The 19,591-nt window shown below is 44.7% G+C and overlaps 2 protein-coding genes across 3 annotated transcripts; both read left to right on the top strand.

Annotated features, from left to right (window-relative positions):
* The first annotated feature begins 182 nt into the window (after positions 1-182).
* LOC307232322 (retinol dehydrogenase 14) lies at positions 183-4,393 on the top strand. Its single transcript, XM_080003284.1, has 4 exons — positions 183-544; positions 1,026-1,268; positions 2,278-2,580; positions 3,191-4,393. The coding sequence occupies exons 1-4, from the start codon at positions 424-426 to the stop codon at positions 3,454-3,456; spliced, it is 933 nt and encodes a 310-aa protein (XP_079859410.1). The 5' UTR covers positions 183-423; the 3' UTR covers positions 3,457-4,393.
* Positions 4,394-5,083: 690 nt separating this feature from the next.
* On the top strand, positions 5,084-18,535 carry LOC307232794 (protein transport protein Sec24C). Of its 2 annotated transcripts, none has more exons than XM_080003958.1 (21): positions 5,084-5,362; positions 6,283-7,050; positions 7,538-7,599; positions 8,754-8,807; positions 9,112-9,223; positions 9,502-9,629; positions 10,130-10,265; positions 10,520-10,629; positions 11,276-11,388; positions 11,509-11,700; positions 12,181-12,277; positions 13,370-13,471; positions 13,601-13,768; positions 13,944-14,040; positions 14,226-14,374; positions 14,573-14,711; positions 14,893-15,014; positions 15,517-15,696; positions 16,368-16,550; positions 17,198-17,287; positions 17,939-18,535. In XM_080003958.1, the coding sequence occupies exons 2-21, from the start codon at positions 6,318-6,320 to the stop codon at positions 18,077-18,079; spliced, it is 3,108 nt and encodes a 1,035-aa protein (XP_079860084.1). In that variant the 5' UTR covers positions 5,084-5,362; positions 6,283-6,317; the 3' UTR covers positions 18,080-18,535. The 2 variants fall into 2 exon arrangements, with proteins under 2 accessions (XP_079860084.1, XP_079860083.1); XM_080003957.1 differs by having other exon boundaries at positions 16,365-16,550.
* Positions 18,536-19,591: the final 1,056 nt, after the last annotated feature.

The following is a 19,591-nucleotide window of genomic DNA, read 5'->3' as shown; positions in this document are numbered from 1 at the left end:
CGCAGCTCGCAACGTTCGCACGCTCCTGTTTCCTGTTTCCTGTTTCTTTTTGGACTCCGGGGTGTTCCTCCTCTCGTCTCCCTGGTGACGCGCCGGACTCTCGCGCGACGTCCGGCAATTCCCGAATCCCGTGAGACTAGGGCGACAACAGCGCACGCGCACTCGTGGGCGATCTCCGTGGAGTGGATTCGACGGACGTTCAGGTGAAGGAGTCTCCCCGTGGATGAGAACATGGCGCAGGAGTCTCCCCGGGCGGTGTCGGACTGAGCCCAAACAGATTTTTGACACGATTCCAATGCATGGTTCAACGGAATAGGACCGCCTGAGCAGTCGAGCTAACGTTAGCCGTGGCTCGCTCAGCAGCAACAGCTAGCAGAGGAGCTGTGGTTGTATATAATATATGCTTATACATTTATCTGTAAGATGTATATTCTTTACACAATACTCGCGTCGTTAGTTTCCTTTTTTGTTTTAAAATGGTTGAAAAAGAGGCGATGCTGCACGGACCTGAAACGACTCGATGGGAAAACGGTTCTTATCACAGGTAACAACGCTAACAAACACTGGGTAACAATGTAAACAAGGCTGAAACGCTGATGTGGTCTGAACGACGAACCGGTCGAATCAATGTCACTTCTGTTGTGAACACCGACACGGTACACATACTAATTAAACAATAGGTAATTGAACACTAACTAAAAGTATGGTTATCAGAATATTGATTGATTATATGGTTGTCAGGAATACATTGTTTACGTATTATTCATCGTGTAGACAAGATTTCATCAACAACCCCATTTGACTGGGCATACGCATATACCTTCAAATTAACGAGTTTCATAAATGTATTTCCAGTTAAAACTTGCGTCCTTACTGTCACTGCCTTTTCATTGATGTTGTAAATAGAGCACATTTTATACATTCTGTATATGTTGTTTTTTCTTTTGATTAGCACTGCTGCACGTCAGCATTACAATGCAGTTATAATCATGTGAATTGTGATAATTTCCCATGTTTGTTTTAAGGTGGAAATTCTGGCGTTGGTAAAGAGACGGCCATTGCCCTGGCTCTGCGAGGCGCGCGGGTCGTCATTGCGTGCAGGGACGCCTGCAAGGCTGAGAAGGCCTTGAGGGAGATCAAGTTCAGGAGCCACAGTCTGAACGTCCTCTACATGGAGCTGGACCTGGCCAACCTGCGCTCCGTCCGAGAATTCTGCAAGAGCTTCCTGCAGAAAGAGAAGAGGCTGGACATCCTGATCAACAATGCAGGTGAGATAGCCAAACACTTAGAGCGGGGGTTCCCAAAGAGGGGTGCCAGACCCCCAAGGGAGTTGTCATAGGTCACAGGCCTTGGGCGATTTCAGGTATAGGTTTCCTAATAGTTAAATATTGGTTAAAAAATACACATGAATGTTAGTTCAAGTATAAATTGGAACAAAATCCATGATATTCCATAATATTGTATTTTATTTGCCATAAAAACTGCTGTCTCTACTATGAAACTGTAACCAATTAAGGCAGAAACAACTGCCAACCGCCAATAAATATATACAATAAAAAAAGGTGGGAATCTGTGATTTGGAGGCCCTCATCAGAGTATCCCAAAGTAAACAAAATTGTACTCAATGAGGAAATGTGCAATTCTTGCTCTGTATCAGGCTTAGTGATGAAGCTACTGTTACAGAAATTAAACGGCCGCTTTAATCTGCAGCTTGTCAATCGGTGGTCTTAAATAAAGAGGCGGACAGACGTTGGTTTTACTTGTACAAGGGTCGGATCAGAGATGTGCTAAGGAGCAGCTCTCTGAGTCTAACAGTTTATTTTCAGGGAGTCAGAGAATATATGGTCAGGTCGACGTCACAGATACAGAGAGTATACAGTCAGCTTGACATCACAGGTGCAGAAAAGAATTGGTCAGGACAAGATAAGGCAAGCCTTGAGGATGGGGCATGCTTTTTGGCAGGAACCCAAGGGAGGACACAATCTAAAAGGTTTGTGAAAGAATTTACCCTGTGTGAGGATATAATAGTGTGTGACTGGAAGCTACATGAAGTTGTGTTCTTCATTATGTGTGTGCATATATGTTTATGTGATTACATGGATTTAGATCGATTATTGCACTACTAACATGACATTAGCACGACTAGTCACAGGGTTTTCACCATTTTGAATAAAAGCACACTTGTGTAGTAGGCTAACAGCTTCATGCCGCTGCCCCCCGTCCCCCCCCCCCCCCCCCTCTCCTCTCCTCTCCTCCCCGTCCACGGTGTCTTCCCAGGCATGCCCAGCGTGCTGGACTGGACGGACGACGGCTTCAGCATGTGTTTCGGGGTGAACCACCTGGGCCACTTCCTGCTCACCAACACGCTGCTTCCCTGTCTGAAGGAGAGCGCTCCCAGCCGCGTGGTCACCCTAACCTGCTCCAACTACAAGTACCAGAAGCTGGACTTCCAGGACCTCAACTACAACCTGCTGCCCTTCTTCACCTACTGCCGCAGCAAGCTGGCCAACATCTACTTCACCCAGGAGCTGGCGCGCATCACAGAGGGGAAGGGCGTGACCGCTTACGCCGTGCACCCCGGTGAGAGCCCCAGAGAGAAAAATCCCTTTCTTTCTGTGACAACATTTGTATTTCTCACAAGATATCTCATGTTAAATAGTCCAATGTTATGGTTGTTGAAAATATGATATCAGACCAAAACTCTTGATAGTTTTAAAATTAAACTTTATGTATATTTCAGGCCTCTACCGTGACCATTTTAGGTTATATCTTTTGATGAACGTTAATTTAGTCTATAAAAATTGTGTTTCGTGATGTGACTTTCTTTATTTCACTTTATTTCATTAATGTTGAATTAAACGAAACTAAATGCACGCACCAGTAAATTTGTGTCTGGCTTGCTCCAATTTAAAACGGTCTGCTCATTTACTCCTCTTTGGTCTAAATTCAAGTGCTGGTTTTTGTGCTGGAGGCAATTTTTACATTTTTTATTGTATTTTATTTAATTATTTATTTATTCATTATTTGATTTTTTTTTTTTGGGCCTTGTATATTGCAGCAGGAGGGCTGTATGAAAATAAAAAATACAGCAAAAATTGTCATTTTATTTTGCTCATTGTGGCAAAATACGTCTACGTCCAGATTCTTCCCGGTGCCCTGACATCTCCTCTCGCCGGTCTCTCCCCCGCAGGTTTTGTGCAGAGCGGCTGGACCCGCCATTACTCTGTGCTGTTCCGGATGCTGATGCAGGTGGTCATGTGGATGTTCTTCGTGCCGTGCGAGGTCGGGGCGCAGACGGTCGTGTACTGCGCGGTGTCCGACGAGGTGGCCAGGCTCAGCGGGGGGTACTTCTCCGACTGCCGGCCCGGCACCCTGCGTCCGTTCGCCAGAGACTCGGGGGTGGCGAAGAAACTGTGGGAGGCCAGTGAGAGGCTGGTCAAGCTGGGAGGCCAGTGAGAGACTGGTCAAACTGCTTAAACAGACCTATTTGTTCAAGGAAAGCGCCACTGGATGGAACCCTATGTGGTTTTATAAAAGTATAACCACTAAGGTGCCATTTGTACTGACGCTGTTCTCCCGCCCAGCAGAACCACATGTACCAGCATGCATTGCACAAGAGCAGCGGCGAGGGATCTCAGTAGTGCCCTCTAAAGGCTGCGTATGCATTTAGAGTTACCTATCTATCCCGACAAAGATGTAAACAAAAAACTATTCCAACTGAAAGGTAATATTAGAAATCATTTATTTATTATTGTTCTATATAGAAATGGAATCTTTCTTTTACACTTTTCAGCCCCCGTCTTCTGTGATTCAAGAGGTTTATTTGTCACATACATATACATACTTTCATACATATATGCAGTGAAATGTCAAATTATGTCGAATGGATGGTGGGAATAACAAGTGGCATGGTGCCGTTTGATTGACAGCTTCTGTGTTTCCCAGTTCTACTTTGAAACAGTAATGGCGTGTGAGAAAATGTGATGACACTGGATGAAGTGCGGTTTTATTTATTTTATGGATGATTGTGTGAGTGTGATGATGGTCTTAAATTGTTTGGGCCCATTGATTATTTTGCCTTTTATGTGGTGATGTGAAGATGATTTTATACGCACCAAATTTTTTAAAATGTGTTTTAACTTGTTTTGTTTTGAAGGTTTTTATTTATTTTACGGTCTTATTCTTTGAAGCCATGGGGATTTTCTCATTTATCTTCCCCCTTTAAAATATGACGCCTAGCAGTACATTTAAAAATTAAAACCGACAATTAGTATTTTTTTCTTCATGAGATTTTCAAAGATTGTGACACTTGTAGAAAGCTGCAATGAGCTATTCTGAACATAGTCTGTTTAAAATAATTCTAAATAGTTTGCTTCAGAGCTACACGGGATAGTGTGGAGTAGTTCTCACTTATGAATGCTGTTTATGAACGCAATAAACTTAGCTGCAACGCGGCCTATTTCACTTTTTATTGTTTTTATTTTTTTTAATATTGAGGTTCCTTGAAACCAGTGGGAAAACATCTACCTGGAAGTACCATGAATGTGGTAGAAACGTAGTAGAGTCAAAACTTTCGATCATTTGCTTTCAAGCATAGTGAGGTCAAAGTCGGAAGACTTTGGAAGTGAACATACTTCAATGGGCTCAGATAACGGGACGTGTACTCGAGGACAGTGACGAGGTGTTTGATTTGAAACGGCAGCTCTCTCTGACCGTGCCTCCGCAGCGGGCTCTGCGTCTCACTCCGAGGCAGCAGGGGGCGGCCGTGCACCGCGAGCTGCCAGATACCGTTCAGCGGAAGAGCGACCGACGCGACGAACAGAAAAGGAAAAGGGAGAATTACGTCATCACAGCGACACGTTTGACGTTTGAAAGCAGCCGAATTAAAAATGAAAAACCTGAACCAGGAAGCAACAGAGTACTGGCTTAATGTCGAAAAAAGAGAAATATAATTTTTATTACATTTATTTATATTTTATATTTCATATTTTTAAGCGTCAGTATTATGTTACTTTGATAAATATTAACGTATCATATATTGTTGTTACAACTGAAAAAAGAAAAGATGAAAAATAAGCAGGAAAAAAAACAAACAAACAAAAAAAAAAAAAACAGTTGTAAAGGGTTCGGTGTGCGCGTGCGCGGTGCGGACCTCGGTCCAGGCAGCGGTCGCCGCCGTCCAGGGGAGATGGTGCCTTGTGCGAGCTCCTTCACGTTCTTTCCCCCCTCGGCGTCCCGAAAAGAGCTGTTCCTCTCCTGCCGGATGGCCGGCCTTCCTCACGGTTCCAGCCCCTCCAGGGGAGTCCTCGCCGGAGCGCCGCGGGAGAAGGGAGCCGCGTCCGCCGCCCTGTGATGCTGCAAGGTACAGGATGTACACGCGATGGGTCAGGGGATGAGCTTTAGTCCTCTCTTCATAAACATTTAGGGGGTCGTTTGAGTTGTGCTCTGACCTCTAAGGTGTGATTTAACTTGCGATCTCTGTTGCAGTGCTGTCCATAGAGAGATTCCTACACACAGTGTATATACATATCCATTTGGCCATTTATATATATTTGCATCAGCAGAAAGAACAGGTGCAGTCGGTATTTTCAGCCGAATTATAGGCTCCGTTAAGAACAACTACTTTGACTTTTAATACTTCAGAACGTCTGGGTATTTCAAGATTCAAGATGTTTATTAATCACATACATACGCGCATACATATACGGGGTGAAATGTCATTGCAACGCACCCGGAGATTATGTGCAACAAGTACTAACACAATAGCGAAGTAATTACGAATATACTAAACTATTCCTCAAACATAATGCAGTAAGTAATATAACAAAATACATATAAAAAGGTAATACTGAGTGGGGGTACAATATAGAAATAAAGGGAATAGACTTATATATATATCTAGAATAGACTATTATGTATATACAGATATGTGCAGTAAAGAGCACGTGAATAAAGTGAGGTAGCATGTGTGAAGATATACAGTACAGTATACAACAGTACGGCACAGCAATACAGTACGCAGTACAGCATGCTATAAGCCAGAACAGTGATACAGTATGCAGTACATTATGCAGTACAGTATGCAACATACCGTACAGTAAGGCAGTGGGGCCTATGTGAGTGTCTCAGTGAGGGCCCCTGGTGGCACCACGATGATCCAAACATTCCGCTGTCGGAGGTTTTTTAGATCAGCCCGTTATGAGGCACATTATTCCAACACGGGTCGCGACACGTCATGCTCCCTCTCATTCACACACTGTGTTTATCCGTGTTCCCATGCAGGACCCAGTGTGTGAGTGTCATTATTATGGGACACTATGGACGGCTACCCCTCCAATCAGAGCCAAGCGCCTTTCCATCCGTGGACGGAGCACAACGGCTGGTCTGCAGGACCCCAGCCCCCGTGCGACCCCGTGCCCGGCCTCCGGCATCTGCACCTGGGCTCGCCGACCCACCGGGGGGCTCGCGCTGACTCCCAGCCGTCAAACTGCCCCTCTGGTCCACCCCGGCAGCAATCCATACCCAGTTCCCACGAAAACCTGAATGTCGTTCCACAGACGAGCCCTGCCGAGGACGTCCATCATCATTTGACCCACAATTCGCTCGCCTCTATCCAGGGAACCCCGCCCACTTGGTTAAATCCGACCCTAAACGGACCCATTTCACCAGTACATCCAAACGCATGTGCTCCCGCTCTAGTGCACCATGGGCCACAGTGGGGTGTACCCCAACCCATGTCACCGTGCTCGCCACATGGACCTCAAGAATCCAATTCAGCCCCATTTCAACCTTTGTACCCTCAGCAGAGCAGATTCACTGGACCCCAGTCGCCGCTGCAGAGGGACCTGCCCAGTAGCCTCCCTGTGACTGGCCCATGTGTAAACCAGGGAGCCCAAAGCAGGACTCCCGAAGCAGCTTTTGGGGGTGTGCATATGGCGTCTCCTTGTGTTTCTCCCCCTAGTCTTCCTGGTGGATGCTCCCAGAGCTACGTTTCACCCACCTCCCCCATTCAGCAGCAGCCCCAGTGGGCACTTCCCCCCCACGGTAGTGGTGAGTTAGTGTCCGAACTGGTGAAATAGAACTGTTTAACTGTCACCAGGACGTCTCGATTCTCAAATAGATTCCTGGCAATACAGTGATTTTACTTTATTTTTTTTTTTTTTTAAATAACACTTTAGAGATCCTCAACAGTAACTTTGGGCTTTATTCTTTTACATTAAAAGGTTATTCAACTTTTACCTCCATTCATTAACAGTAAATCATTTTAACTATCCGGCATTGCAAGAGGTCACACGCTACAGTCCCAGCAAAACCTTAAGTTGAATTGATTCTCAGACAATGAGTAAACAACCTTAAATTGCAATACATTGAGCACTTTACTCCTCATGAAGCAAACCCTCAAGTCCATTTAGAACATATTTACAGTTTGTTTCCACTTTGATTTACGACTCACAGGCTCTGAATACGCTGAAACGAGCGGCCATATTTGGATTCAAAAGTTCGGCTCAACTCTCCAACTCTTGTTTCTCTTCCTCAGGTGCAGAGTACGGATGTACCCCTCCTTCCAGCTCAACAGTGGATGTAAACACCATGACACAGGTGAATATTAAATATATGGCATAGGTTTATTCAGTTCGCTTGTATTTTTGCCCCATAGAACCTCCTCTTTCGCAAACAGGAATCTCACCACACTGTGCTCAAGATAGGAAAGCATCCGGCAGTAAATTATAAACGGTGTAAGGAGTCCTAATACAGAGGCATTTTTGGACAGTAGTTTAGTCTTCCACAGAAAACACATCAGCATAAACCTCTGCGTGACAGCTGGGCAATGTTGGCAAAATCTAATATCACAATATTTTGGACAAATACCTCGCTACTGTTAATTTGACCATATTTCAAGGATGACTGTTGGTATTTCCATGAGATATTTGCACACAAGAAGTATTTCAAAAACCATAATTATTAATATGGATATTATGACCAAGCAGGAAGGTGCATTGATTGAAACATTTAGAATAGTCTATTAAGTTCAGAAAAACTGACAGATAATGTCTGGTCCCATATCACAATATTAATATAATAACGATAAATCGCGCAGCCATATTATGCGTTATAGTGATGCCGGTGGAACTCTGTTCACAAGGTGTTTACAATTGAAAAGCCTTGAGGGGGCACGGTGGGTAGAGACCTGCACTCGACTTTCATCTCAGGTTTCCGTCTGCATGTTCTCATGTTGTCATGTGCTCATGTTCCTCCGCTGTGTGATCTGGTTTCCTCCCTCCTCTGAAGGCACGCAGGTTAGACCGGGGAGGCTCTCAACCGGCCCGAGCTGTGAGCGCTGTGTTTTTGGTGACCTTAAGGTGGTCTGTCTTGGACCGGTGTCTAAACGAGTTTTTGTACATTTTATACCTCGCCGGGCGCTATTTCCAGGGTTTGGAAAATCACTGACACCCCAAGGGGCGTCAATATTTGGGCGTGTTGATTTTGAGGGGTGTGTTAAAAAATAAAATAATTTTAAAAAGAATAGAAGTAATAAAAAAAGATTCAGAGAAGAGAGAGGCTTCCATCTCACGGGGATAACAACCCAGCTGTCAGAACAACATAAGTAGCTACATGAGAAGAAGAAAAAAAAAGGGTCCAGTAATTTAAATGTAATGTGTCATGGTCACTATTATGAATGGTGAAACGGTGCCACGGCTCTGATGGAATCCCGGGTTTCCTCACATTGGGACTGAACAGCGTTTCCTTTCCAGTCCCCAAGCTCGGAGTCTCGCTACGGCCTGGACCCCAAACTGCTGCCCAGCGCTGTGAGTCTGCTCCTCACCTCCTTTCCACCGCCATCGCTCCTCTTTACATCATCGCTTCTCTCTGCTCGTCACTTAGTCACAGCCACGGCTTGATCGTTTTACCCCAAATATTCGTGTGTACCCATTTTAGGTGCCATATTTAGATCTACTGTGTTTCTTCGTTGTAGAGTGGCACAGTTTCACTTCCTCCATTCTCTCTGTCTCTCTTTCCAATGATCTATCCATTTATCTATCCATTGATCCATCCATTTATCTATCAATGTATCTATCCATTATTCTATCCATTGATCTATGTGTCTCTCAGGTCGGAGTCATGGCAGAGGACAGGGCTGAATGGGAAGGGAAGGTGTTCGTGTCGGAGCCCGGATCTCCTCTCCCTCCCCTGCCCACCACCTCCTGCATCACAGAGGATAGAGGTGAGGATCTATCATATAGAACATTATTTGAAATAAATCAGGCCAGAATGCACTTACTGTCTGTATAAGTGTTTCATGTCTCCAGAGACCATAAAATAGGTTTGTAACTGCAAAGAATTGAATTAAAGTTATGAAATTGCTGGAATTTCCATTTTTGGTATATTCTTAAAGTTTTTCTTGTGACCTGAACATTTATCATATAACTTTCCCAATCGTGTCCTCCAAGCTGTAAGTCTGGGACCTGTGATGAGATCGGTGGTCTTGTTTTTGAACCTCAGGCTGTGCCGGTCCTGGAGCGGTCCACTCCATCAGCTACTGTGTTCCCTGTGAGGGTGAGAGTGCCCTGCTCAGCCACCTTCCCCTGGGAGCGCTGCTCTCACCCCTGGCAAGACCCAACGCTGGAGAGGTCTGTGCTCGCCATGGCTCAGAACCTCCTTGATCAGTGTGTTGAAGTGTAGAAGCAAATACAGAAGTGCTTTAAACTGCAGTTCAGCTAATGGCCACAAGAGGAAAATCTCCAGAAAACCTCCAACTGACTGGACGTCAATGGAGATATAAGAACTTCTCACTAGAAATACAGAGTCAATCATTTTTTTCTTAGGGTCTTAAAACCCAAATTAGCTGCTTCTAATGGTTGTCTACTGTCTGTTGTTGTTTTGTGTAATGGGGTGTAAGAATGTTCCCAAACCCAAGAGTCAATAAAAGGCCAGCATATCATGAGCATAAGCCTTGAGGTACCATAAGTCAGATAAATAAGAAGGTTGTGAGGCTGTGTAATGTTTTATAGGTAAGCAGCAGCACTTTAAAAGTGTGTGTGTGTGTGTGTGTGTGTGTGTGTGTGTGTGTGTGTGTGTGTGTGTGTGTGTGTGTGTGTGTGTGTGTGTGTGTGTGTGTGTGTACGCACAGCGCCCCTTGCCGACACGCCCCGAGTCAGAGTGCATGAGGGGCTGTGAAGCGTGTGGAGCCTCCATGTGTCCTGCGATGCGCTGGCAGGACTGTGGGCAGAGGTTCCACTGCCCCTTTTGTGGGAAACTCAGCGACGGTGAGACCCCATCACATTAAGCAGTCCCTACACCATTTAATGAGGTTTTCTGTGAAGCTTTTTTGTTCTCAAAGGTTGCAAAAATGTCCACACTTTTATGGGTTTTTGTTTCTTTTAAGTCAATGGGGAATTTTCTTAAACTAAACTACTACCCACGAAGAAAGAGTCACCGCAGACCACCACCACCACACCGCAGAGCTTCTGCAGGCCAAAGAAAAGGGACAAGTCTGTAGATGAGTCTGTTTTTGTTTCAGTGCCATGGCAGCACTACCAGCCCACAAAAGGAGTGGAAGGCGTCCGTGTGGACCGAGAGCAGAGGCCTGAGCTCTGCATGGGATCCTACGAGATCCTCCACGACGACAAGGTGAGAGTCCACTCGGGGGATGGAGGGAATTGTACACAATATCCATCATGTTTCACAGTGTCTTCTGTTTCTCATCTGGTAGAATCCAGCCTAGGTTTGGGAAATTCAAAGTTAGATTTAAAAATATATACATATTTTTAAAATAAATATTTTGCAGTGAGGTTGTAATGATGTGTCTCGTGCCTCAGGAGGGTTACTGCTATAAACGACACACTCATCTTCAATACTTTTCACTATTAATAATTTCAGATATTTTGTGTTTGTGTGCATCTATGTCTTTGCATTTGTACATGGCAGTGTTTGTATCTGTACATCATGATACATTGTCTTACATACTTTGTCTTAAACCCAGTATGTATGGGAAGAATTCTTAAGATTTTCACGACAGGTGGAGTGGATGTTGGGGTGGAGAAATATATCTTGAATGGAGAAATAAATTTTTTGAAGTAAAAAATCATAATACAGATTTGTGGAGAATAGTATTTATTTTTCATTATCTACTATCATCCATCTTTTTCCATTTGTATTTATCTTAATCTATTTGTGAATAGTGATGCAGTATTCCTTGTTTGTTTATGTTAGTGCGTAGGTGTGTATTTCACTATGTGTGTGCACGGGAATTAAGCTGGTGTTGCTTCCATCCCAGGATGAGCCCGCTGTGCTGCTTCTGGCCATAGATGTTTCTCCCTCAGCGCTCAGAGGAGGACATCTGGAATTCATAACACGACAGATACGCACCCTGCTGGCGGCTCTCAAGAGGTACAACCTCTCTCCCTCTCTCTCTCTCTCTCTCTCTCTCTCTCTCTCTCTCTCCCCCCTTCCCGAACCACTGTCACTCGCCCCTCGTATTCAGTGAGCTTTTTCTCTGATTGGTTGGAGGGAGGACGGTGGCGGCCAATCAGACGTCCGGGTGGGCTTGATAACCTACGACAGCAGGATCCACCTCTACGACCTCGGCCCCACCCGGTCCCGCCCACACATGATGGTCGTCACGGAGACGGAGGACTTCCAGCTTCCGCTGACGGAAGGGCTGGTGGTGCCTCTCCAGGACTGCATCCACAGCGTCGACAGGTGACACTGAACGAGCACTGCGCCGCTTTCACAATCACTGGCTAACGGGGACGGCAGCCCCTGCACAGGCTGTTCCTAATCATCCAGATATCCACCATAACCTGAGCTTGAGGGATAGGTTCACTATTTTTCAAACCAGGTCCTTTACAAACAAGGCTTTCCTATTGAGAAACTTACTACTCTGCTGCAGCTTCTCACTGTGCTTAGATACAGCCCAGAAACGTTTAAATCCTTGTTGAAAATGGGGAAAATAACATCGTAGTCACACGTGTGTTAGTGTATTTTTTTTGTTTTGAATAACAGAAACAGCAGTACACCCGAAGCGTAACAATGCCAGTGGGAAGCAGTGCAACTTCCTGTCTCTAGCCTCTTACGTTAGCGTGGGCGTAGCTAAAAAAGTCAATAATAATAAATAATAATAATAATAATAATAATAAGAACAATAAAAGCTGGTGTGAGCAGTGTGTCGTCTCTGTTTAGTGTGTTGCAGCTCATTCCCTCGTTCAGTCCAGATTGTGACACCTCCTCTGGTGTTCCCATCGAGCTGCCTGTTAAAACAGGACTCTCCATTCTGCAGGTGAGTGCTCACAAAACAACACGAAACTACGCAAAACAACACAAAACTACACGAAACAACACAACCATCATCAGCTGTGCGGACCGTCCCCGCATCCAGATGGTCATAGCACTGTACATACTGTTGATACCAAGGTGTAACGGAACAAAGAGGATCCGTGATCCGTTCGGGTCCCTCCGTACGCCTCGGCAGGCGTGTGAACAGGGATTAATTTCGAAGTTTCACCACCATAGTGTTTTGCTGCCGCCGTTCCTTTATTAAAGTGATAGTTCCGTAAATCTGGATGCAGAGCTGCAGTGAGACGATAAAAACAGAGGCTGCTGTTTTACTCCGAAGCGTAGTGACCGGTTGACGGTGCGACGCTGTGTTGCCGCTGCTTTCCCACACGTGGTGAATGAGCCGCTGGGTCGCCGCTGTGCGTCTGCACGTCGGCCATGTTGAAAGCTCAGGATCCACTAGTAAACAAATACGATGCGAATCCAGAGGCGCAGACTTCTCTGCAAAGTCGTAACTCGCTTCATTCTCAACCGATTTTTATGAAATCTGCTTTGTTATAAACACAATGCGGGTCACTTCTTGGAATTAAATTCAGTTACTGGGGATCTAATCGTATTTTTTTCATACACTACCATGTTTAAAGGAAGAAGGTTTCATGCGTGCCTCATATTGACTCACTTTAATTGAACAATTGTGTTTTGAATATTTTTGATATTTTAAGATTTATTTAAATATTGAATTATAAACATTGACATCTTGAATGCTGTTTTCATTTATGGGCAAAACTTGCTCGCTTAAAGTGTTTAACAGAATAAATGGAAAGCAGTTCTGGAAACCGTATAATGATGTTTTAACACTTTCTACTTGAATAAAGTTGAAAATCTCACAAAATGATCAAAGCTATTATACTTGGTACTATTATAATCAATAGCTTCAAGAATGCTCTGGAATTTAAAAGTTCAGTGTATCCTATTAACTAAAGATGATGATAGTAATACCATAATTAATCAATGAATAATATACAATATGCAGGGAGTTGTACCTTAAATGTATGCGCCATTGGTCAAGGGAACTTTATTTTTTTGGTTTGTTCAGGCGATGAGTTGTCCAGGCAAGCTGCTGCTCTTCCACTCTGCCCCCTTAACGCAGGCAACAGCCACCCGTTCCTCAGGGTTTTTTGGTTCCAGCAAACCAAAGGTAATGAAGCACACACACACACACACACACACACACACACACACACACACACACACACACACACACACACACACACACACACACACACACTCAGACCTGGCACTGATTGGCGCTCTCTCTGTGTCCCAGTCCATCTTTGAGCCTCCAGACTCTGCGGTGTCTCTGGCCAAGGCGTGTGTGGTTCAGGGCTGCGGCGTGGAGCTGTTCGTCCTCTCCCGGCAGGACGTGGGCGGGGCGTGGCCGGGACACGTCCCATACCTGACGGGCGGAGATCTGTACGTCTACGACCACCTGCAGGTAGAGAGACGCTCCCCCTGCTCCGGCATTAGGGGTCGAAGCCACGCACAGGTTGTAATGGGTCATGGCTGGAGGAAGGGGGAAAAAGGGCGTAAACCCAAAACAATGACCTTGCTGACCTGGGGAGGACTGGTCCGGCTGTTGGGTTGAAACGTCTGGTTTGTGTCCGCTGCAGGGGGAGATGGACAGGGAGCGTTTCAGCACCGACCTGAAGAGGACTTTGGAGGCAGAGACGGTTTACAAGGCTCAGCTCAGGATCCATGTCAGCAAAGGTGTGTGTGTGTGTGTGTGTGTGTGTGTGTGTGTGTGTGTGTGTGTGTGTGTGTGTGTGTGTGTGTGTGTGTGTGTGTGTGTGTGTGTGTGTGTGTGTGTGCGCGCGTGCATGCGCGCGTCAGTATAATATTATGATTGTTGTCATAGCAACGCCCTCTGATGACAACAAGCCCTGTTTCCTCAGACTTACGCGTGTCCGGCTGTTACGGACTGTTCATCCCCGGTGACAGGCCCAGTCATGTCGCCCTGGCAATGCTGGACCAGCGGACCACGCTGGCTGCGGAACTCGCACACAGCAAGGCTCTGGATGAGGAGAGGGGCGTGGTCATACAGGTGGGTGGAGCCAGTGCTGACGTACGAACATACTATTCAGTGCACCAAATTAGTGTGTAAAGGTGTTTTAGTATGTCTGAAACCATACTATGCGAAAAGCACCAGGATGGCATCTCTGCCGTGCAGAGAGAGTGATATTTTTAAGCTCATGGGTCCGATCGTCATGGTTCTCCCACGGCCTCCTCCGTCCTCCCCCAGGTCGCAGCTTCCTACAGCGGCCCCACAGGACAGAGGAGGACCAGGGTTCACACCCTCACCCTGCGCTGCTCGCGCCACCTGCTGGACACCTTCCGTCACTGCCAGGCCCAGACGCTGCTCGTCTTCTACTGCAAGAAGAGTAAGGAACGGCTGCGCACGGGAGGATTATTCATTCTTTTTTTTTAAACCATTTATACTCATTACTGAAGCAAGTATAGTATAAGTATCACTGGGATTACGAGTCCAAAGTCCTGGAGCTACAACTGCACAGAGAATGAAATAGTGAAAGAGCAGAATAAATGTATTTTGTGCTCGTGCAGTGTACTGCGCTGCGTTGGAGCGCCCCCTCCAGGAGCTGAGGGAGGAGCTGCAGATGGAGCTGACGGAGACTCTGGCCTGTTACCGCAAACACTGCAGCTCTGCCTCCATCTCCACAGGACAGGTGAGAACCAGGAATGCCTGAATTCTTGCAGCAACAGCAATTAGAGTGTCATAAATTAAATTGTATGATTATAGCTATTCCACATTTGGAAATAGTTTATTGTTTATATGAATATATCGCATATGCTACTTTTATTACATCATGGAGCATGACGGAACCTCCAAATTTATGATATAGAAAATACGATATGTTTCTTACCTCTTAACCTCTTTTTTTTTTTTTTTTTTTTTTTTTTTGGAAAAAATATATCAATCAATATGTCAGTTTTGGAAATGTCCTACAACCCTGTGGGCACATTAAGTGACCCCATGTGGGGTCGCGAGTATGGAGTATGGAGAGTGGGTATGCAGTTAAGCATTCCACACTTAAACACATAAAGATGTTATGGTCGATAAAGTGTGTGTGTGTGTGTGTGTGTGTGTGTGTGTGTGTGTGTGTGTGTGTGTGTGTGTGTGTGTGTGCGTGTGCGCATGTGTGGATGTGTGGATGTGTGCGTGTTCAGCTGGTCCTCCCCCAGTTCCTGCGGGCACTGCCGGTCTACATCAACAGCCTGAGGAAGAGCGAGGTGCTGCTGCCGGGGCTGCACAGCTCCGTGCACCAGCGGCTGCAGCTGCGGTGCCAGGTCCTCAGGATGGACAGCAGGAGCATCGCCACGCACTTCTACCCCACACTGCTCCCGCTGGTCAGGACCTATAGCCGCACTCATACCACACCCGTAGTGCGGGCGACCTTGATTCGGGAAAATTTAAAGAAAAACTTTGACAGCAATTCACATTCAGGGTTATAACTTAATAATTGGAGCTTGAATTCTTATGGCGGGTGATAATTAGCACATAAAGGAGAACTATAAGGGGGAAGGTATAAATGTGCGATTTGATGTGAACATTGTGTGCATGTGAGAGGCATTTGTGTGTACATGAGAGCTATAGACTATACATTTTGGCTGAATAAAATATTATATATTACATACCATAAAATACTACATATTGTATATTACATACTATAAAATACTACATATTATATATTACATACTATAAAACACTACATATTATATATTACATAGTATAAAATTAAGTAACATTGACAAAAATACGTCTTCTTATAGTTAGGGTTCAGGACGACAAGATCATTTTAAGGTTTCTCTCCACATTGTCAGGATTCTCCAAAACCCTAAAATAGAGACATTATTAGAAATACAAAAATGGAAGCTATCATCAGGAAAGGGGTGTACGGTGTAGCTCACAGTTCCTTGGTAAAGCGACGTATTTATTTGTGTTTAAAAGTAAATAAATACGTTGAACACAGCTCTAGTGACGCTGTTTCCCTTCCCTCCACCTTGTCCTCCTGCAGCAGACGTCGGGCCCCCAAGGCCCAGCGGAGGCGCTGCGCTGTAGTGCCGCCAGTCTGGAACAGGGGGGTCTGTACCTGCTCAGCGGACCCCTGGCCCTGCTGCTCTGGGTGGGCAGCCAGGTCCCCCCACAGGCCCTGCTCCAGGTCTTCAACACCAGCTGCTTCTCCACCCTGCCCTCCGGAGAGGTGAGAGAGGGAGGGAAGAAGGGATGGAAGGAGGTGGGAGGACAAACACTGAGGAGACACTGTGGAAAATAAACTGTCAAACTGAATCCTCATTTGTCACGACATGGAGAGTCGTAATTCCAACAATAATTTCCATAAATAGACATAAATACATGCACATATTAAAATAAATATGTTTCTTTAGTGTCTATTTATTTGTTTCATCCTACAAACAATAGATTTTATTGAAAACTATTCCTCCCCCCAGGCCACTTCCTGTCTGGTTTAAATTAACCTTTGGCCTAATTGATGACAAAAATGAATTAACATAAGAATACCTCATAAATATTTACTAATGCAGGCAAATTAAAGCATCATTACATTAATATTCCAAAATAGAAATATATCAATATTAAAAGAAACCTGTTTTAATTCATTTCAAATAACTAATTAGGTTTAATATCTACAACATTTCTTTTCAAAATGAACATAAATACTTTGATGTGATTTGTGGCACCTGCAGAAATCGAGGATGAAGACTGAGAACACTGATCCATCACAGGCTGTTTGGAAACGAATGTTATCAAGTGAATTGTTTTTTGATTCTTCTTTTTCTTTCTTCTTTTCTTTCTTTTTCTTTCTTTTTTTTCGTGTTCACGCTCCACCAGACCAAGCCGCCTGCCCTGGAGAACCCTCTGTCCTCCAGCCTGCGCTCCCTGATCTACCTGCTGAACCGCCAGGCGCCTTACACCCGCAAGGTGGGTCTGGGTGCACTACCACAACAGTGTCCTGGGGGGGCTTCTCCTGAGTCTGCGGGAAGGCTGCCTTGCTCGAGGGCACCGCGCCAGGGCAGGCGGATAGATTTAGAGTTATGGGATTATGCATCACTCCTTTGTTTTCTTTGATTTGAATGGCTGCTGAATACATTGCACTTATTGCCAGTGATAACATACTATAATATACTATACTGCACTATACTATACTACTATATGCAATATTACCATATATACTATACTAATACTAATTACTACTATACTACTACTTACTACTAGATTTTTTCATAAGAATTTTATGACAAATTCTTGCATAGCAGTGGAACAATTTGCCTCAATTTGTAAAACCTATAATTTTTAATGTCTTCTCAACTTTAAATAAAACAATTGTGGTGCATTTTAAGTTACGGAAGTCTTAAAAATATGAGTTTAACAAATCACAGCAATTCTTGATGGTCGAAATTAATCCAATCGTGTTTTCAGTGTTTCTTTTGTTTTCACCTAATGTCACAACAGACAGTGATTTAGAGTGTGTGTGTGTGTGTGTGTGTGTGTGTGTGTGTGTGTGTGTGTGTGTGTGTGTGTGTGTGTGTGTGTGTGTGTGTGTGCGTGCGTACGTGTGTGTCCTCTCCACAGCTGTGGGTGGTGAAGCAGGGGGACAGCTGTGAAGAGGCCCTGCAGCGGCACCTTGTGGAGGACAAGAGTCCCAACGGAGGAGCGTCCTACGCCGACTTCCTCTACCACGTTCACATCAACTCTGTCAGGATGAGGCAGTGAACCCTGCTGACACACAAACATATTGGTGATGGGGCAGTGTAACTGAACTTTATATTTGTTCTTTTAATATTTATTTTTTTGTATTTTTTATCACGCAACAATTATTATTATTATTATTATTATTATTATTATTATTATTATTATTATTATCTACTACAGGTAATGTCATTAATTATAACTGGTAAAACATTGCGATATTTGAAGCAATAGAGTGGCATTTATTTTGTTACTGTACGTGTGAGAGGTGCTGTGTTGGATGTGACTGTTGTACCGATCTGATCTGATCCTGTGGCCGACAGGTCTCTGTTCATGGAGTTAATTTATTCCACCTTAGTAGCTACTAATGTTTCCCTTAATGTGTGTGTGTGTGGGATTCTATATCCGTGTGTGCCGACAGCATGTTCTGTGTTTGTACCCTCGATCAATTACCGTACAAATTAAATTAATTTAATTTGACTTCAACTTCTCCTGGCTCCTCATTAAAACCTCCACTTTGCGCTCAGGTGAGTTCACAGTGGAAGTGGGTGAAGTTGCGTAACACGTGTCGAGTGGCTCAGGCGCACTGCGTGAAGAAACAGATTTTCGGTCCCGTCGGCGCCGGCAAACCTCACTAAATCCCGGCAGTTAACGGCTGTGAAGCCTGCGACGTTCGCCAGCGCCATAAATTGTCAAGAACAAACCACTGGGGCGGGGTGCAGGCGGCAGAGTGCAAAGGTGCGAATGGCTAATGAGCTTCTGAATAGCAGTGGAACAGCCTGGCGAGAACCTCCCTCACTCCAGCAGTGGATGAAACTACCACTTTTAAAAATTGTGATAAGTTGGTTGATCTGTCGCTATTGGTCACCCTGGGCCATTAATACAGGCTTGGGCAAACACTATAATCAATGACATGATTTATAATGATTTATTTATAATGATATACATGATTTATGTAAAGTTCCCCATTGTGGGACTAATAAAGGTTTATCCTATGATTTATTTATTAGGGGAAAAAATAAAACAGTTAAAGGAAAAAAGCTTTGATACAGCAGAAATAGCCAATGCACAAACACAATTGTGAAAACAGCTCCTGGCCTAGCCCCTCAAAGTGTCCAGCCACTGTCTGGAAGAAGAGTAAAGCAGGAGATGAGATAGACTTAAAAAAAGGTGTAAGAACCACCGGAGAACATGTCCCAGAGCACCGTCAGCAGGATACTCAATAAGAACTCAATAAGAACTTGCGGTGAAAGAAGCACAAACTGGACAGCGAGGGGATGTGGCAGTGGCCTTGCTTTACATAATAAAAAAAATAGTGAAATCAAACTCGGTCATTTTTTGACAGTACCTCAAATAGTGACCGGGTCTTTCATTATTTACCTCAACTGCTGTCTGTGTCGTGCTCCTCAAAATAAATATCTAAAATAAACATGCATTGTTTTTTTGTTTGGACGCACGTTGGGCCAGAGAGCACTCCCTCTCCATTAAACTATCCACTGTCCTGATCCAAGGTTGAACGTCCCTCCATTTAAAATG

Source organism: Zeus faber, assembly GCF_960531495.2.
Source record: "Zeus faber genome assembly, chromosome: 7".
NCBI lineage: Eukaryota > Metazoa > Chordata > Actinopteri > Zeiformes > Zeidae > Zeus > Zeus faber.
This window is presented reverse-complemented; position numbering and strand designations above follow the sequence as displayed.

Bases quoted from the DNA above. Each gene is read 5' to 3' on its own strand.
- LOC307232322 (XM_080003284.1), top strand. From the start codon at position 424: ATGTATATTCTTTACACAATACTCGCGTCGTTAGTTTCCTTTTTTGTT. The intron at 545-1,025 runs GTAACAACGCTA...GTTTGTTTTAAG, and splicing joins GAAAACGGTTCTTATCACAG to GTGGAAATTCTGGCGTTGGT. The intron at 1,269-2,277 runs GTGAGATAGCCA...GTGTCTTCCCAG, and splicing joins CATCCTGATCAACAATGCAG to GCATGCCCAGCGTGCTGGAC.
- LOC307232794 (XM_080003957.1), top strand. From the start codon at position 6,318: ATGGACGGCTACCCCTCCAATCAGAGCCAAGCGCCTTTCCATCCGTGG. The intron at 7,051-7,537 runs GTGAGTTAGTGT...TCTCTTCCTCAG, and splicing joins ACTTCCCCCCCACGGTAGTG to GTGCAGAGTACGGATGTACC. The intron at 9,630-10,129 runs GTCTGTGCTCGC...GTGTACGCACAG, and splicing joins CAAGACCCAACGCTGGAGAG to CGCCCCTTGCCGACACGCCC.